The sequence below is a fragment of the Anser cygnoides genome, chromosome 1 (assembly GCF_040182565.1).
Source record: "Anser cygnoides isolate HZ-2024a breed goose chromosome 1, Taihu_goose_T2T_genome, whole genome shotgun sequence".
NCBI lineage: Eukaryota > Metazoa > Chordata > Aves > Anseriformes > Anatidae > Anser > Anser cygnoides.
The window spans coordinates 44,725,866-44,743,163 of record NC_089873.1 but is presented as its reverse complement, the minus strand read 5'-3'; the positions used below and the strand labels follow the sequence as shown (position 1 = coordinate 44,743,163).

Genomic DNA, 17,298 nt, shown 5'->3' with positions numbered 1-17,298 from the left:
AGACTGAACTAAATACATTGTCTGCATACTCAGTTGCTTGGTAGTGACATCATTTGCAATCTCCTGAAATGGTAAATATATTACCAACAAGATGGCTAACCACTCTTTGGATCTAGACATCATTTAACTTCATGCATTCCTCAGAGATAAATAACAAGAAGAAATCAAGCCAATATCACACACACAAAACTTAGAGGACAAAAATTATCTCAGATTCCCAGATAAAGAAGTTCCTGGCATGAGAGTAACAAAATTTCATACTTGTCGTAACCACATTCCTAAGTTCAAGTTAACTAACATAAATGGTAGTCCTAGGAAAGTTTCTATAATCTAAAAAATTTCAATGGAAAGCTACGTTTGTGCCTTTATTTCAAAAATTTCTGGAAACTGAGGCTGAAATTTTGTGATCAATTTAAGGTGATAATATCCATGTTGTACCGTTATCTGTTCTTCCTCTTGTGGCTGAAGACCTACCTGTTGAAAAGATGATGTTAAACTGCCAGCTCAATCCACTGTCTGGGGTGTTTTGGGTAATGTGGGAACAGCAGCTCAGGTATAAAATAGCTCCAATAGGTTGTGAACCTGACTGCTTAGTCTTGGTAAATGGCTCAGTGTTCACAGTCCATCACCTCATGGGTGGCAAGCAAAGAGGGAAGTAGCTGTGTGATCTTCTATACAGGCAGTGATTCATATGTGAATAATGACTTCTGACATCCTTGGTCCTACCCCTTCTCACCATTTGCTGTTGCTCTTGTGCCTGTGTGCTCTCTGCACAGTCAGGATGGTTGGGTAATTGCAGGCTGATTTGTTTCTGTTTGCTTTGGGGATGATGAATTATAACCTCCTTCCACTGCTGCAGACTCTTATCTTTCCCTTATTGCTCTTACATTGCTTAGGAGCCACCACGCCCTATACATCCTGCCCCACTCCCGGAGGCACCACAGCCACCGCGCCTGCCCCCTGAAGCTGCCAACACTTCTCTGCCTCAAAAGCCACAGCTGAAGCTGGCACGGGTACAGAGCCAGAATGGTATTGTGCTGTCATGGAGTGTCTTGGAAGTGGACCGGAGTTGTGCCAGTGTGGACAGTTACCATCTCTATGCTTACCACGAGGACCCGAGTGCCACTATGCCTTCCCAGTGGAAGAAGATAGGGGAAGTGAAGGCCCTTCCCCTACCTATGGCATGCACTCTTACTCAGTTTGTGTCTGGCAGCAAATACTACTTTGCTGTCCGGGCTAAGGACATCTATGGACGTTTTGGACCCTTCTGTGACCCCCAGTCCACAGATGTGATCTCTTCCCAGAGCAGTTAAACTAGAGATCTTTGGAGCCTTTAAACCTGTCCTACTACCAAGAGTTTACCCCCGGTTTTGGGAAGGCTGATCCCATGCATGAAATTCATTTTTAAATCCACTCTCTGCAGGATTATTTTAGACGGCTGTGTGATACACTACATGCATTGAGAACCAAAAGAAAAATAAAGTCTCACCTGCAGCAAGAGAACCTGTTTTTCTGGATAGCTCAAGTCATGGGTCATTTGAAAATTTTATTTTCCCTCCCATGACAGCTGTTCCACCTTCCTTTTATTCAAGGGCACCTTGGATGCCTGGGATTCTGCTTCAGAGTGGGAACAAAATAATAAATTACAGTTTGTCTGAAGCAAAGCATACACATCTGTAGTATCTATCAAGGCACTAACATGAGGGCAAGAACAGATTTGCATCTTGCACCCCACCGCTCTGTGAGCAGGCTGTGATGTGAAAGGTGATTCAAGGTCTCACTTTCATACTGGAAGATTGAGTGGTCCGTTCTCATTTTACAAACTGTAATCAGCTGTCTGAGGGGAGGAAAGGGAACTTTAGTCTGGCCAGGGACCCAATATGTGTGTGAATTTGGAGGTGTTGGAAAGTAAAATTGTCCCACTACCTCCTGCCTCTCCTAAATAAGAGCTCTCCTCTACTATCACCGTCTACCCTCACTCACGCTGGGAGCATTCCTAGGTCAGATCTGAAACTGGATTGTAGAGACTGCATTCATATCTCTCTAGCTCAGATAATTTCTCTGCCCCTCTCCTCATACACACAGCCCTATTTTTTAGATTTATTTTGTGCCTTAAAGAGTAATTTCAGAAATAAATGTAGCCAGGTACCTTGTGGTGTTTTTTTATTTGCTTGGAGTTACTTCTCCTTTCACCCCTCTAGCCTTTCATTACTGCTTCTCATCTTTGTGACCCACCGTGATTGTTTTTTTCTTTCTGTAAAGACTAGGAAGCATGACATCTGCTGACGCTGGATTCGTTTTTATCTGCAGTATCACTCAACCCTTTCCTCACTGTAATTATTGAGTAGTTGTTTTTGTCCTGTGAAGAACATTAGAATATACAGACAGTATTTTCCACCAGTCTTTCCCTGTTCTTTTGGGAAAGCTATATGCTGCAGTTCAGCCAAAGAAACCTCTGTGGTGTTGCACCATGAAAGCTTCTACTTGTTAGCACTCAGTTTGGATGTTCAGTTAGTACAAAAAGATGCGAAGTTGGCTTCCCAGTCCTCTTCTCTGTTCCAGTCTGCCTCTGCAAAAAGCTATAACACCCAAAGTAGTTCAGACACTGGCCCAAAACCTGTGAACACCTGCAAATGTTACTAGAAGCTTTCATGATGCTTCTGAGCTGAGAAAGCGGTACATCTGCCCCACTATCCTGTCAGCATCTTAAACTTGATTTTTGCATAACCAAATTCTAACACACCTGGACGAGAAAGGATATGTAAGGTTTATATTTTGGCACTTATAAGAACAAGGACAGCAGTCTTGTTCCTTTCCAACAGAACTAAGCAGTGAATTTAGAAAGGAAAGGTGTTTTTCTTTTGTTTTTTTAATCTACTTCACCATCTGGCAAAACTGTAGAGAACACACACAACTCCAATGCTGGCTGTCGTAAAACCAAGAACCTTTTAAATATAAAGCAAGGTTGAAAAAGGGCAGGAATAATTAAATCCCCAAATATGGCTGGTGAAATAAACTGTGAGATAATGGGTTCTTCAGTTGTATTCCCTTCAAGAACCTTATTGGTGAAAGACAGTCCGTTGTAGACTTTTGTCTATGCTGTTTTACTGCACTCCTTCACGTAGCTGGGATTGTCACTTCTGTCAGGTGAGTAACAAATATTCTCTGTATGGAAACTTGCATTTAAAGTATGGCACTTTTATTGATCTGGGAGAGCAAAAATTCTGTCTAAACCCAAGTATCATGAGAGAAGGTTCACACTCAATCTCATGTATGAAAAATGTGTTACCCTTCCTTTGAATAACAGCTGTCCCTGTATTACTGGTGCCAATAATCGACAATGCCTTGAATTTTTCTATGTTTAATTAAATGTTTTGTCTGCCTATTTCAAGGAATAATTACTTAATAATGCATTTAGTCTACTTATGGAAAGTTGAGTCTTTATAAAGCCAGTTCTGTAGTAGAGGCTTAGCGCAATTTCTTCCAGTTGATGGCTGTTAAGTCCTCCTTAGGCAATTACTTTAATGTCTTTGAGGTGGTACCAAAGGGCCGTTGGCCATATCAGTACAATGAGGTTTTATAGTTTGAAAGTTAAAATAAATATTAGAATACAACCTGGAACTTATGCTGCTTATTTAATTTTGATTCCAGCCCAATCTGTAAATCAACTTTTTTATAGTTTGTGCTTGCTCTTAGGTCATGGTTGTTACTAGCTTTGTCTTGCTTGAGCTAGACGGGGGGTGAAAGTCCTGTGTTAGAATTTCTCTCTTTCCTCCAATGGAGGTATTATTAGGGATGGTCTGGTACTGTTTTTGGAGGTTATGTGGACTGCACCTTTAGAGAGAGGACTCATCTTTATTTACTAAAGAAAGATGTAGTTCTCGACTGAACAGAGTAAAAGCAGGCTTCTTGCTTAATAGATCTGTTTCTGCTATGTATGGCAAAGCGCAGCTGATTTTTGTGACTAGAGCAAAGCAGCTAGTTACTATTTGCTGACTGAAGCCATCAGTGTTGTAGGGTGAAAGCAGACTCTTCTTTCATCGCAGCAGAGATGTTAAGATCCAATTTCAGGATCTTACGCAAGTGGTGGTGGCAAAGTACGTGACAGAGCCTAGCTTGACTTCCAGATGTCTAGCTCAGTTTGGAGACATTGCAGGTAGCTGGTTAACACAGACACGCCAAGAGAGGACTATGCCACTCCTGTAAAATTATTTTCATGGTGGACCAGATCTCTGCAGTGAGTATTTACCCCTTATGTCAACAAACAGGAGTATTGCTTAGTTCCTTAACTCAAATGGCACTTTTCCCAGTGTCGTGGGGTGGCTATTTTTAATTTATCCTTTAATCTCCCAGGAAAAATAAAAATATCGGGGAAATGAATTTCTGCCAATAACACGTTCAAAAAGAACTGGCTTCATTTCATAGACTTTATTTGAAAGTATTACCAAAATATCCAGGAACATTCAGTCCAGGTCTATTAACACAGTGCTTTTAGACTGGGCTCATCATAAAAATGTTAGTTGCTGAAGTTTTCCAGTAATTCTTTTTTAAATATGCTAAAAACCTCTATCTGACTTTCAGGTGGTAGAATAGAATAACTTCAGTTGGAAGGGACCTACAGCGATCATCAAGGTCCCACTGTCAGACCACTTTCAGGACTTACTGAAAGGGGCATTATCAAAATGCCTTCCCTGCATGTTTTTCCATCTTATTTTCAGTACCTTGGTATAAATTTGTTCCTGGCTTATGATTTGTGTTGTTGCCACTGGGTATGTGACATTTTAGCAGCACTACCTTGGATCTAGTTCTCCATGTTTTGGAGAACACTGCACTGATTCTACACTAGTGTTTTCCATCCTTGCTTTCTGTTTTGTTTTAGGTTTGGTTTGGTTTCTTTGTGTAATACACGGGCATGTGGATGTCCAGGCTGAAAGTAATTTGAGTTAGTTCAGTCTCCAGTTGGAAGGGAAGCCCTACCGTGGCATACTGATGGCAAAATGCCCTTCTCTTCCTCTGAGTTTCTCTTAGCTACAGCTTCACTGGCCTCCTTTATTTCAGTAAAAGTCTAAAAAAGCTTTATTGGATTCAAATAACTAAGCCCTTAGGAAGGGTGCAGACTGTAGGTATAGCATCTGTTACTGCAGCTGCATGGCAACTTGAGAAAATGGGAGGGTGCAGGGGCCGGTTCTTCCCAGGCTGTGTAATTCTGGGCTCCAACCCAGCTTCCCTGGGAGTAGCAGCTGGCCCAGGTCTTGTCTCCTGTAATTATTTGTGCTGCCCTTTGCCATGTTAGATCACTGAGCACAAGCACTGAGACACTCGCCCACCCCTATGTTTTTAGCACAAGGCTGGAAATGCCCACGGTGTCTTCCCTGTAAAAATAAGGGGTCTTATACTGACTGCTTCCTTTGAAAGCAATGGCAAAACCCCTCGTGCCTTCAGTGGGAGCATGACTGGGCCCAATAGTAGGATCTGAACACTGTTTTGTACTGTAACAAAAATATCCCCTCACCCTTTCCTTTACACTGTTTGTCTTAAGTGTCCAATATATCAGAATCTGTATTATACGTAGGACCAGGTCAAATCTGTTCTTGCTCCCCAAACAGCCATTCCCCAGTTCTAGACTATTGTATACACTGTACAGTCAATCTGTGATTCTGCCTTCTTATAAACTCTTCAGTATTTTCATTTAGTAAAAAAATCCAGATTTTTTTCAAATAGAAGCTTAAGATATTAAATATATATATATTTTTTAGTTTGGGTAGGGGTTGGCATTGTGTGCAAACACTGGAGGGAGGAGTTCAAACGACATTCACAGAGCCAGCCCTGCCACTGCCTGTATTCCCTTCTGAGGGGAGAGTGAAAAAAACAGCTAAGAAAAAGCAAAATAATGGATTTTTCCTTTTCATACCTTCTACATACCCATTAAAATGCCTCTTTATTTTGCATTGTCATTGTGCAGGCTGAGCTTTTTTTTTAATATATTATATATATATATATATATATTTGAAGTGCTGTCTTAATTTAATGGGGTATAGCTGTAAATAAGGTAACTGGGTAGTAGCTGTTTGGGGAGGCCTCTTCAGCTGTAGTAAGTTATTGACTATTGAGTCAAACATGCAAAGATCTTTGCAAGCAACTCAATCTGATTTCTTGTTTTGTTTTGCATCTGGACTTGTAAATACAAAAAATGTAGGACTGCTTTTAATGTCCAATTTAAACTGGGCAGTTGCAAGCACTCCCCCATTTTGTATGTACTGTAGATTTGTGTGTGTGCGTGTGTATGTGTGCGCGTGCGTGTGGTACCTGTAGTGGGGTTTTGTCTGACAAGCCTGAAATTTATACTTTGAAATAAACTACTGGGTTTTTAACGTTTTGAGTCATCTGTGCTTAGTTCCAGACCTCTCAGGAGACAGAAGTGCCACGTGTGTGCTCATCCTCTTCAGCTACGCTGCCACCTGGAGGAGGTGGCAGTGCAGGCACATCAGCATCGCAGGCTTGTTGCCACCTTGATCAAGGAACATGGAGCAGCTCCAGCTCCTTCCCAGAAAGTCAGGTGCGTGATGCTGCTCTCCCAGCCATCTCAAAGGAGCAAAAATTAAAGCAATGCTTTGATGTCCAGCAAGTCACCTTCTAGACCCTCGCAAAGCAGAGAGGCTGAGTGTCCGGAGCAATCCCGTAACCTGCCCCCGGTAGTTGCCCCAGGGCTGCTGGTGGTGCTCCCCTCTCCCTCCAAAGGGCTGGCTTTAACCTCTGACAAAAGGAGAGCAAGAGGTGGGGAGAGGGCATGGGTAGAAGCCAGGGTAGCATCGAAGTCTGGGTCGTATGCCTTGGAACCAACGCCCTGCTTTACCCACAGGCACTATGGTAAAAGCTGGCTTTTGGGCCCAACACAACACTGCTGCTGAACGGCAGAGAACTCAGACTGAGCACCTGGGAGACACAGACACGCCTGCCCTGAGTTAGTGCTGAGCCCACACTTCAAGGGTCACCTGGCCAATGGGTGATGGTAATAAGTAGTTTCACAGCGCTTATTAAAACTTGTTTCAAGTCACTGACCAAAAGAGTATGGACTCATGTAAGTGATGGCTGAATACAATCACACTTGACAGTGCAGAGTTTCTCAAACGGCCTATTTAGAGTAAGAGTCTACATCTTGCACGTAGTTTTGACCATTGCGTTTATCATAAAAATGTAGCATAACCACTCTGCTCCAGCACTGCTGTAATTGCAGCTTGCGCGGGCAGAAAGGGAAGGAAGTGTGAACCTCAAGGGCCCTTGTTTTGGTGCAGAGCAGCCTTGCCATGCACTCAGTGGTACATCTGGAAAGGGGTGCTACACCCGCAGAGCAGGACATACGTACCGCAAAGTGCACAGACCACAGGTGATGCTGTTGTGTAACAGCATGGAAACTGTAAAATAGCAAGGGGCTAAGAAATCATCAGAGCCAGCAGCACAGCACCAGGTCACTGACGCAGAAACACACTCTGTTACTACCCGGGGAGCTCTGTGCAATGCTGCCTGGACACCCACGCACGGGCTAACTGGTGGCCATCTCCAGCTACAAGCAGAGCGCACTGCTGACGGATCTTGTCCCCTCATGGGAGCTGAGGCCATGCAGGGTGGGATGGGGCGAGGCTATTACTGGATTTCAGGAAAGGGGAGTGGTGAAGGAAGCAAGAGCTTGCATTTGATACAACACTCCTGGGGACGCTGCTGGGAGGCGACAAGGCATCTGGGGGGCAGTCTCTATTGCCTCAACAGCAAGTTTCTTTCTTTACATTAGTGCAAGGGATATGTTCCTCACTACCACCTTTCCATGCCCTCCCCAAATCAAACAAAAAAGAAGTCTGCCTGCCTCCCCACCAGCCAAGCCTGAAAACCTTAAGTTTAAAAGGCAAAAACCACAGGACATTAAAGAAAAAAAAAAAAAAGCATGTGGGGGATGTGAAAACGTCCTGTTTTTGCAACAAACCTTTTGCTTAGCACATACCTTTTGATTTTTCCCCTTGGAAGATAAGCTCTGCAGAGGGAGATGAGCTGATCAGTGAGAGCTCTTCACTCTTCAGCTGCCTGAGAATTAAGCTGTCAGCGCTGTCACGCCCTGCCCTATAGGTCAGCGCAGCCATACTCACAGCCTTCTCTGCTCCCTGACGGTGCTGTGCTGGCAGCAGAAGCTGGACCCCAGCTGCTGTGGTTGCAGCTGGCCTGCTGCCAAAGGAAGCACACGGGGCAGTACAGTAAGAAGAATGCAGTGACCTGTTCGTATTTGGTGTTTATCCCAAAAGCATCAAGCCTGCTGCCCTGAAAGGCCAGAACCTGCAATAAGCATCACAGTGAGGGCTCACAAAGCTGACAAACCAGGCAGAGGGCAAGTTACTCTTGAACAAGGGCCACCAGTAACCATGTCCACAAGCTCCAAGCAACAACAAGGTAAGTAACACATGGGAGGCAGCGCATCCCCTCCCTTACAGCTGTGCCTGGGGTGGGGGGGGGGGGGTGTTCTCCTCCCAGCTACCTCTGGGTGCAGGCACTGACACAACACTACCATCTCTTATGGCATCAAGGGAATGCCACATTCACTCCTCCAGCAGGGGAACAGCTGAAAGTGGAATGTACACCAATGTATATGCTTATGGTGTAGCTGCACGTGGCCAGCACAATTAATAAGCCATGGTAGCTGCTTAACCCAACAACAGACTGCACTGCAGTGCAAAAAGCAGCTCTGTACATTGGCAGTGACGGTCACTTTTCACAGTGCTCTCCTGCCCCTCCACCCCACCCACCCCTGCACACAACAGGGATGTTCTCTGCAGCCTCACTTACCTCCTCCTGCTCCAGCGAACAAATCACTTCACTCCCTGCTCCAATTCTGAGCCTCAGCAAAGCTTCAGAGCTTCGGAGCTTCGAATTTGAGCCTCAGACGAAAACTTTTGGTCAACTCTTGCCACTTGGCAGAAGTCAGCCCTACTATGACAGCCAAATATTTAGGGTAATGTGTCACCACACTGGAGTAACCCACTCCTTTCTCCATCACGAGAAACTCCAAAGGCTTGCCAAAACCTCACACTGCTCATCCTCTGCCTTCATAATACAGGGCAGTACTGTGCACTGAGTAGATTGGACTGTCAAGGCCATGAGGAAAGAGCTGTTTATTCTGTTTTGCTTTCTTAATTACACAAACAACATCCAGCACAAAACAGCCCAGGTGACTCCTCGGTGTTAACATACAGCTGACAGTAACACATGCAGCCCCAGCCCGCCCAGTCACCTTCCACTGGGAGCGGGCAAAAGTGTCACTGAACAACTGGACAGACACACACGTATGTGTACAACACCCCCGCCACACACACACCCCATTACCTACCTTTTCCTGCTGCTACACTGCAGCCCAGGGGGGTCCAGGAGCATCGGGCTGCTTTCAGAACTCACTGACCGCATCCCTTCATTACCTCCCAACGCCTGACCTTTGCATGCTACGTCAGTGAGACAACAAAGGAAACCTCGCACAAGCCGCTGAAAGGGGGCCCTGTAAACAACAGGCTGAGTTACCTGCTGTGGAGAACACGGCTGTGACTCTTCACTAGGAACATCACCAGATGACAAGCACTTTTGCAGTGCATGCTTCAGGCACTGCTCAGACGAGGCAAACATCAAGCCGGCACAGAGACAGAGCTACTTGGTTTGGCCCAGTCCTGAAAAGCCAGGTCCCGTGCCTAGAGACAGATCACTTCAGTTGGTCACACTGCATTCACTCACCCCCTGGGAGTAGCTGTGATGATTGCTCAAATCACCAAAAAGCAGTGACATGCCAACTTCCCGTCAATCCTAGTCAAAGGGCCGCCCTGCAGGGAGGCAGCCCCCCTCTGTGCAAAGCACCCAGCAGGCAGGACAGGGGGAGGCAGGCAAGGCATAGGGACAGGTACATCCAGGTGGATTTATTACACACAGGAATGAAAGTTTCCATGAAAAAAAAAAATCTCATTTTGGAATATCAATGCTGATTTTACAGGATCGGCCTCATGGTGACGAAATTGAAGTTGTATGACTCAGGCAGGCCCTGGTGGCGTGTGTGGTTAAACCGTCTCCAGGTGAAGACAGGGAGACCACCCTGGACGGGGGGGCCGTTGATGGCAGTGGCTGTGAATGCTGAAGCCAGGCGGAAATCTGATACCTGTAACAGAGGACAGGAGTTCAGGGCAAAATGGTTGCGTGGTTGACATGCACCCATCCCAGGGCAGGAACAGCTCGGGGAGATTTGATAACAATAAGGTAAAGGAACTGAGCAATGGGAAATGCATGCTGGTCAGGCAGCATTCCTCCCCTACAGAGGCATCTTCAGCCACAAACAGCCAGTGCTGAAGGGCAGCCCAAGTCCACGCTGCCCTCTAGCCCTTGCATTATGCAGGGTGAGAAAGGCAGTCAGTCTGCCCTCAGGACAGTCCTCCCTGTGTCTGGGTGCCCCGAAAAGTCTGGGTGGGCAGCCTAAGAGCCAAGCTGAGAGAAGATGCTCAGCGCTGGCAGTGCCAGAGCAGCCTCCACAGGGCCCATCTGAGCAATTAAACTACCCATAGGAGCAGCAGGCTGGTCCCCATGGGATAAAGCACTGCACAACTTACCAGCACACCAGGACTGGACAGCTGTGTGCACAGGTATTGCCCTTCACAGTGAAAATACTGTACAAACTGCCTAGAAAAACTGCTGCTTTCTCCAGGACAGTGGGTCTAAGGATTTTCTCACCCAAAAAGCAAGGTGACCTTTGGGGAACTTTGCTCAAAGCAGTTTTACAGAAAGGTGGAGCCTTGGAGCAAGGTGACACTAGAAAGCCAGGCTTCTGAAAAGGTAAAACTAAAATGAGGGGACAGACACATTCCTGTGGGCTCTGGGGAGGCACACACACAGCTCCCATAAACAGGAGGCCAGGCCTGTGCAACGGTTACCTTCTCCACAGTCCTCCAAGTGGTGTGAGGACTTATTTCAACCTTCACTTACATTCCTCCTTCTGGAAGGCCTTGGGACTTAATCCCTAAACACCACAGGTCCCCATGGACATCATTCCCCATCAAGCACTGGGACAACGAAAAAAGAGAACAGACAGGCCTGGCCCTGCCCGTCCTAGCGCAGAGAAATGTGCCACAGGTTTGAGAAAAGCACAAACAGGTTGCAGCAAACCTTCAGCAGATATTGAGAATAAGGTTACTTACCTTGGAGTCGTAGCAGCCTGCGGGCACTGGAAAGGAAGGATTCAGGTCTTCCCTGCAGCAAATGGTGTTGCAAGGATTGTGTTCAGCATAAGGATCACGCTGGTAGTCTGGGGAGAAATGTGGCGGGGAGGGAAAAATGTAATCAAATTAGTTCCTTCACCCAAAGCTCCTACTACTGAAGCAAAGTCCCTAAACCACTAAATGCTGGCTAAGTGTGCTGACAGAAACAGTCTGTCACACTGCTTTCATGCTCCTCCTCAGGTACTAACAGGAAAATCAGTGCTCAAAATGGGACATTAAGTAGACAAGCTCCTAATCCAAATCCATACAGTTATTTCTGCCTCCCAGGGCACCACCACCAACCTGTAACCACAAACATTTGTAATTCTGCATGACAAAAGCTTGTGGGAACTTCGTGAGGAGAGAAAAGTGGAAGAGAAAGGGATGGGGGAGGGGGGAAGAGTATAGCAGTGAGATCCTTTCTTTTCCTCTTCTGGACTAAAATAAGTGGCAAGGAGCAAAGCCTTCAAACACCCACTGCAGTAGCTGTGAGCCAGAAGGGGAAGAAGGACAAGCCTCAACATCTATGAGCATGCTGCTACTCACAGCCCAAACAGCAGCAATACCCCACCCTGGGAGAGGCCTCCCAAACCCCAAGCCCAGTAATCAGAGTGCTCCCTGTAATTGGGAATCAAAATATAGCATCTAAAGCTATCTGCACTTAAAGACGGGCTTAGCCAGAAGTTAATTAAGCTGTTTTTAATCCAGTTAAGGAGAACCCTGTCAGGGAAAAGCAGAGCAGAACATTACCTACTAAAAATCACCCTTCCTGAACAGGGAGGGAGGGAAGAGCACCAAACCGACCTGAAATTTTACACCAAATTCTCTGATCTGACATGACTGCTGCTTAGGATTTAAGGCTTTCAAGATTTGTAGGTCATACATGTGGCAGGGTAACAGCAGTCCTCAGACAGTCTATTGGATTGTCAGCAGCTCTTTGCAAAGCTCACACAGCTAGCCCAAGGGACATTATTCTGAAGGGAACCCAGTCTCTCTCTGTTAAGAGTAATTTTTAGCCTTGTTTCCTACCTAGAGAGTAAGCTTGTGTTATTTTTTATTTGTTTATTGTTTTGTGTTTATACTCTGCACCTAGGGTAATGTAACTCTGATCTGTAAGTAAAGCTGCAGTTCCCCACTAAAACAAAAAGGTAAAGGTCACACTGCTTTACTAAGATCAGCTCCACAATATACAAGTGTATTTCTTACTGTTGTATCTCATGATGTACTTCATGTCTTCCAAGTTGGTCACTTTGCCCTGGTCTCGACGGAAGATTTTTGCTCTTGGAGCAAGCTCATAAGAGAAATCCAGGCCATACTTCTCAACATATTCTGCGTACCCACTGAGATTGTAAATCTTTTCGTGGAAAGGGATATTGTACGAAGGCCAGTAACCTGCCAGAGACACAAATCAACCTGTTAATCACTTGGAAAAGCTGAACACTCTTGTTTATATCAACAAAAGCAAAATAAACCATTTCCCATAGCACATCACCTTAACAGCATTTCGAGGAATAACAGGCCAAACTGGTTTGAAAGCAACAAAATAAGGCAACAGTCACTGGAACGACTGGGGTTGACACCCTGCATAACACCACTGGGGACTGTGCTCAGGCAGCCCAGCCCGCCCCTAGACTTCCACCCTGAGGACTCATCCTGCAAAGAAGCCAAGATCAGACTTGCAGGAGCCTGAGGTGGACACACAGACCAGCCACAGCCCTTCTGCAGAGGTTACACTCCTCTGAGCCTGAGAGCCGCGGAAGATCATTTCCCTTCTCCAGACTTCCCTGCAAAAGACTTGAATGCACTCCCTTTCTCCACTCCTCCCATCTCACCACGGGGGTCATGCACCGTACTGAATTGCCAGGGACAAACACAGACACCACACAGAGCAGCGATGAGGGCAGTTGACAATTAGAAAAAAAGATATAAAATCTTCTAAACAAACACACATTTAATAACATAATGAAGGTCCAAAAACAGCAGATAGAAAGAGGCCCTGGGGAAGAAGGGGAAAAAAAACAACAAAAACAACAACAACAACAACAAAAAAAAGACCTGGAGCTAGACAGACAAAGAGGAACCATGGAACAAAGAGAGTGACAAGTGCACATCTGTCCCCCATCAGCCTTTGAGGATAAGAAGCAATTGACCTCGAGAGAGCAAAGACCCATCCTAACTTTTCCAAGAGCAAGTGTTAATCCTGCACTTCTGCAGGATTACCAGCCAGAACTCCAGAGGGTTTTGGGCAGGTGATGTAACTGTCTGAAACAACGCTACTCTAGGAAGAAAAAAACTTGTGGTACCCAGATGGTCTTCTGGCTCTTCACATGACCTAGGAGAAATGCACTAGATATCTATACTTCCCCACACACACTCCTCAAGGCAGGCATCAAGGAGTCTTTAGGCAGAGACTATATACCATGAGCTAGTCCCAGTGTGAGCCAGTCCCAACAGCAGCATGCTTTCAGCTCCCTTCCACAGCACGAACCTTCCCATTGTCAACAGGGAATGTTGCTTCTGAAAGAATCTGGCTTAGAGACTTACTACCTCAACACTGGTGAACGCAGCACTCCATTTATTAACATCAGCCCAGCACGACATGAGGAGTCTGATGGTAAAACGCTCAAGTAAGTCAGCTGGGACTCACTGAGAGCGAGATGCACCCACACAAACCAAACTTCCTGAAGGACAGATACGCAGACAGCGTCAGCACTGGAAAGCTGCCTGAGCAGAGGCCTCACTAGCTTGGCTCCTGCTCAGCACGCAGCAGAGGTGGGAGTACCCTGTCGGCTGGCATTTTGCTAAAACAGAGGAAGTCATTTGAAATTCTCCTCCAGAAAAAGTTCTTCTGTGTCCCAGGCCCTGCAAGACTGCAAATCCCACACAGATAGTGCAGCATCCAACCTAAGGCAGGCTTAAACCAAGGGCTGACACGGGGCAGTGAAACCTGCCTGTTAGGTCTGCCAGTGTGAACAGTGAGGAAAAAAGAGTAAAAGGTGATGTAATGTTGGAAGGGGGACAGGGGATGATACGAAGGCAGCAATAGTTGTCTGAGACAATACCTTCCTCTGCCCAGAGGGAGGATCTCAGCAGTGCTGAGAGGAAGGGCAGTGAAAAGATGAGAAGCGCGTGGTGGAAGAGACCGAGATCACAAGTTTTGTTTGGAAATGGTGCTTTTGATACTGAAATGGATGCGCTACTCACTCATCATCAGGAAACATCTAATTGTAGCCATTCCTGTGCCCTGTCCCTAAGCTGGAGCCAGTACTGCCCTCCTCCACTTCCTCTAGAGGGTTCCTGAGTTTTCTTCATCAACATACAGAAAGCACCTTGACATCGTTGCCTGGAAGGGACAACATAAAAGATTCCTGGTTTTTAGAAGTCACCTGCACTGGCCTAACAGACAAGCTGACAAAAGCCATAAAAATGTTTTCGTTTGCAAACCCATATAAAAGAAGTTTTTGTTTTCCAGATACAGGTCATACTAGAGTGATGGCTGCCTTTGTTCACCTGAGGACTCAATTCTCATTCTCTGCTGTTCCTAGGTTTATGCCTGAAGGAACTTAAGAAAACTGATTGTGGTGCAAATAGATGCCTGCTCTCTCTGACCAGGCCAGTGTGGTGAGAGATGTTTTGATACCAGCTACAAGGCAATTATGGAGTGTGCCAGGGATTGCTACTCCACACGCTGTAAGCCAGCGCTGTGCTTGAGAAAGGCAGCTTCCTTCACCCAGGCTGCTCTGAGCATCAGGGAACAGACAAATCCCCCCAGGGCCCCTGCCCTGGTGTCCTGGGTGGCATGGAGGAGTCCAAGACTGGTGCTCACAGAAGCAGCGCTGACTTTTAGCAGCTGAGGTCTCTAAGGCAGCACTTCTGCAGAGCTCAGCCCACCCTGAGTGCTGTTAAACGTTTAGGTTTCTGGAGACTGGGTGACTTCTGCTGCACACAAGGTGCATTTACATACCTGGGAAGCGCCATACAGTAAACATAAAACATCATCGAACTTCTAATGCATGTCACCACTTTCCCACATAGAGCAGTCACAAGATCTCTTAGGAGGGAATAAGTGGTTAGTGAGTGTCCAAGCCCCCACCAGACTCAGCCCTAAGGGAATCCCACACAGCAATTTCACAGAGTCACTGCTGAAAAGGAACCCGCTAAGACTGGCCTGCCTGCACAGATGTCACACTGTTGTGACATGGTTGTGCTGCTTCAAGTACAAGAGCTAGAAATGTCTTCTTTAGCTTGGTTGTCTGCACTACAATCCACGACACACTCCAGAGGAGCCCAAAACATTTCACCACTGAACCACATAAAAATACTAGAAAATAAAATGCAATGGCCTGCTTTCGTATCTTCCATGGATAAAGGAGCCAGAGAAGCATAAAGGGGAGGGAGGGGATTTTTCTACATTATTGGTATGAACATCTCAAGACCATATTGACACTGCAGCAGTGCCTCAAATAAGCTAGACTCTTCCAAGCACCCAGACACAAGGAAAAATTCCATAGAGAAGCAACCCTAGCTGCTAATGTAAATGCATTTCTGGTGATCTTGATGATAAAGAGCAATTCTCGTCAACTTAACTCCTCAGCACGTGATTAGAGGAAGGGGCACAAAGGCACATGCTTAAATTTGCGGAAGGAGATCAGGCTTTTGGATGCTGGCATAATATGTCTATAAACCACTTGTGAACGTAACCTGACAGTGGGTGTTTTATTTCACCTAGGTTTTTGTTTGTTTTCCAAAAACTTATTGCTAGTCTTGCTGGGCGATCAAGGAATCCTTTGAAGAACACATGTTTATTAGATAACAGAGCTCCAGATAAGTTCAGGAGCTAAACCTAGTGCAAAGCTTCTCTCCAATTTAAAAACTCATCTCCTTATACAGCAACACACTCACCAAGCTGCCTACAGCATCACAGTTATTCAGCAAGGCTGCAAATAGACCTCACCTTCCTCCTCACAGGTTGCTAAGACTGGGCAAAATATTACCAAAGGGAAAAAAAAAAAAAAAGGAAAGAAAAGAAAGAAAGAAGGTGAAGTCTATTATTCCGTCCCCTGCTTCTAAGAAACACAGACACTCACCATATTTCTGCCACAGCAGACAGGAGAAGTGAATAGTGTTATTGATATAGCACCAGCGGGACATTCACACAAGGCTTTTTAACTCAAATCTCAGCAGCAACGTTCAACAAGCCCTCCCCAGGTAAAAAGCACAGTCAGCTGGCACAAAGAGATGGCTCTCCTAAGCCAGAAAATGCTGTAGGAGCTATTACCTTTCCGTAGAACATTTGTTTGATCGGAATATTCCACAAGGGTTGGGATCTGCTCAACAATGTACAATGCACCTTCATCAAGACTCTTCTGCAGCTTGACCTTCTTCAGGTCTAGCACCATGTATTGATTGTTGTAGGTCCCTAGGTTTGAGAGCAAAGAGTTACATGCCCTACCTGGGGAAGGAAAGGGGTACGAGGGCATGGGAAGGAACACATCCTTTCATTTAAGATTCATATGAAAGTGTACTTACCAGAGTTGCACTTCGAAAAGGTTTCTGCCCAAGCTTTGCCACCATCTGCCATCATGTTAGCAATGCGGACCCTCTGCCAAGCAAACAGGGATTCAGGCACCACTTGCTTAATGAGGGTTTGGTTGAATACACTGTTGGTGGTCTGCAACATTATCAAGCCACTGCCTAGTATGTAAAAGTCATCCAAGGACACTAGAAAGCCTTAAACAACAAGACAACAGTTTGTTATCTCTCAACCCTTGTTGTATTCACAGAACAAAATAGAGACTCATTTATATCCCCTTGGCTTGGGTATGTGCCTGGACATTTTAAATAAAGCCGTAAAAATATTAAAGGTGAGACGGCAACTTCTGCAAGTATTTTAAGCCCACCTGCCTGCACAGTTTCTCACTTGCCATGCTTTCAACACACAACCTGCTTTGTCTAGAGCATTTGCTTCAGGTTTGTCCCAACCTTTCCCACTTGGAAGTTTGCCCTTCAGATGTCAAGCAATGTCTTATTTTGG

The 17,298-nt window shown here is 45.7% G+C and overlaps 2 protein-coding genes across 4 annotated transcripts in view; one reads left to right on the top strand and one right to left on the bottom strand.

Moving 5' to 3' along the window:
• ATF7IP (activating transcription factor 7 interacting protein) overlaps positions 1-6,371 on the top strand; it is a 108,122-nt gene extending 101,751 nt beyond the window's left edge. For both annotated transcript variants that reach the window (XM_048078884.2, XM_013196866.3), the window contains exon 14: positions 897-6,371. In XM_048078884.2, the coding sequence (XP_047934841.2) occupies positions 897-1,313 (417 nt within the window). In that variant the 3' untranslated portion in view covers positions 1,314-6,371. The remainder of the gene's footprint in view (positions 1-896) is intronic.
• Positions 6,372-9,917: 3,546 nt separating this feature from the next.
• PLBD1 (phospholipase B domain containing 1) overlaps positions 9,918-17,298 on the bottom strand; it is a 37,376-nt gene continuing 29,995 nt past the window's right edge. For both annotated transcript variants that reach the window (XM_048078885.2, XM_066993860.1), the window contains 5 exons: positions 16,794-16,994; positions 16,543-16,683; positions 12,471-12,656; positions 11,205-11,311; positions 9,918-10,174 (listed from right to left, as the gene is read on the bottom strand). In XM_048078885.2, the coding sequence (XP_047934842.2) occupies positions 10,007-10,174; positions 11,205-11,311; positions 12,471-12,656; positions 16,543-16,683; positions 16,794-16,994 (803 nt within the window). In that variant the 3' untranslated portion in view covers positions 9,918-10,006. The remainder of the gene's footprint in view (positions 10,175-11,204; positions 11,312-12,470; positions 12,657-16,542; positions 16,684-16,793; positions 16,995-17,298) is intronic.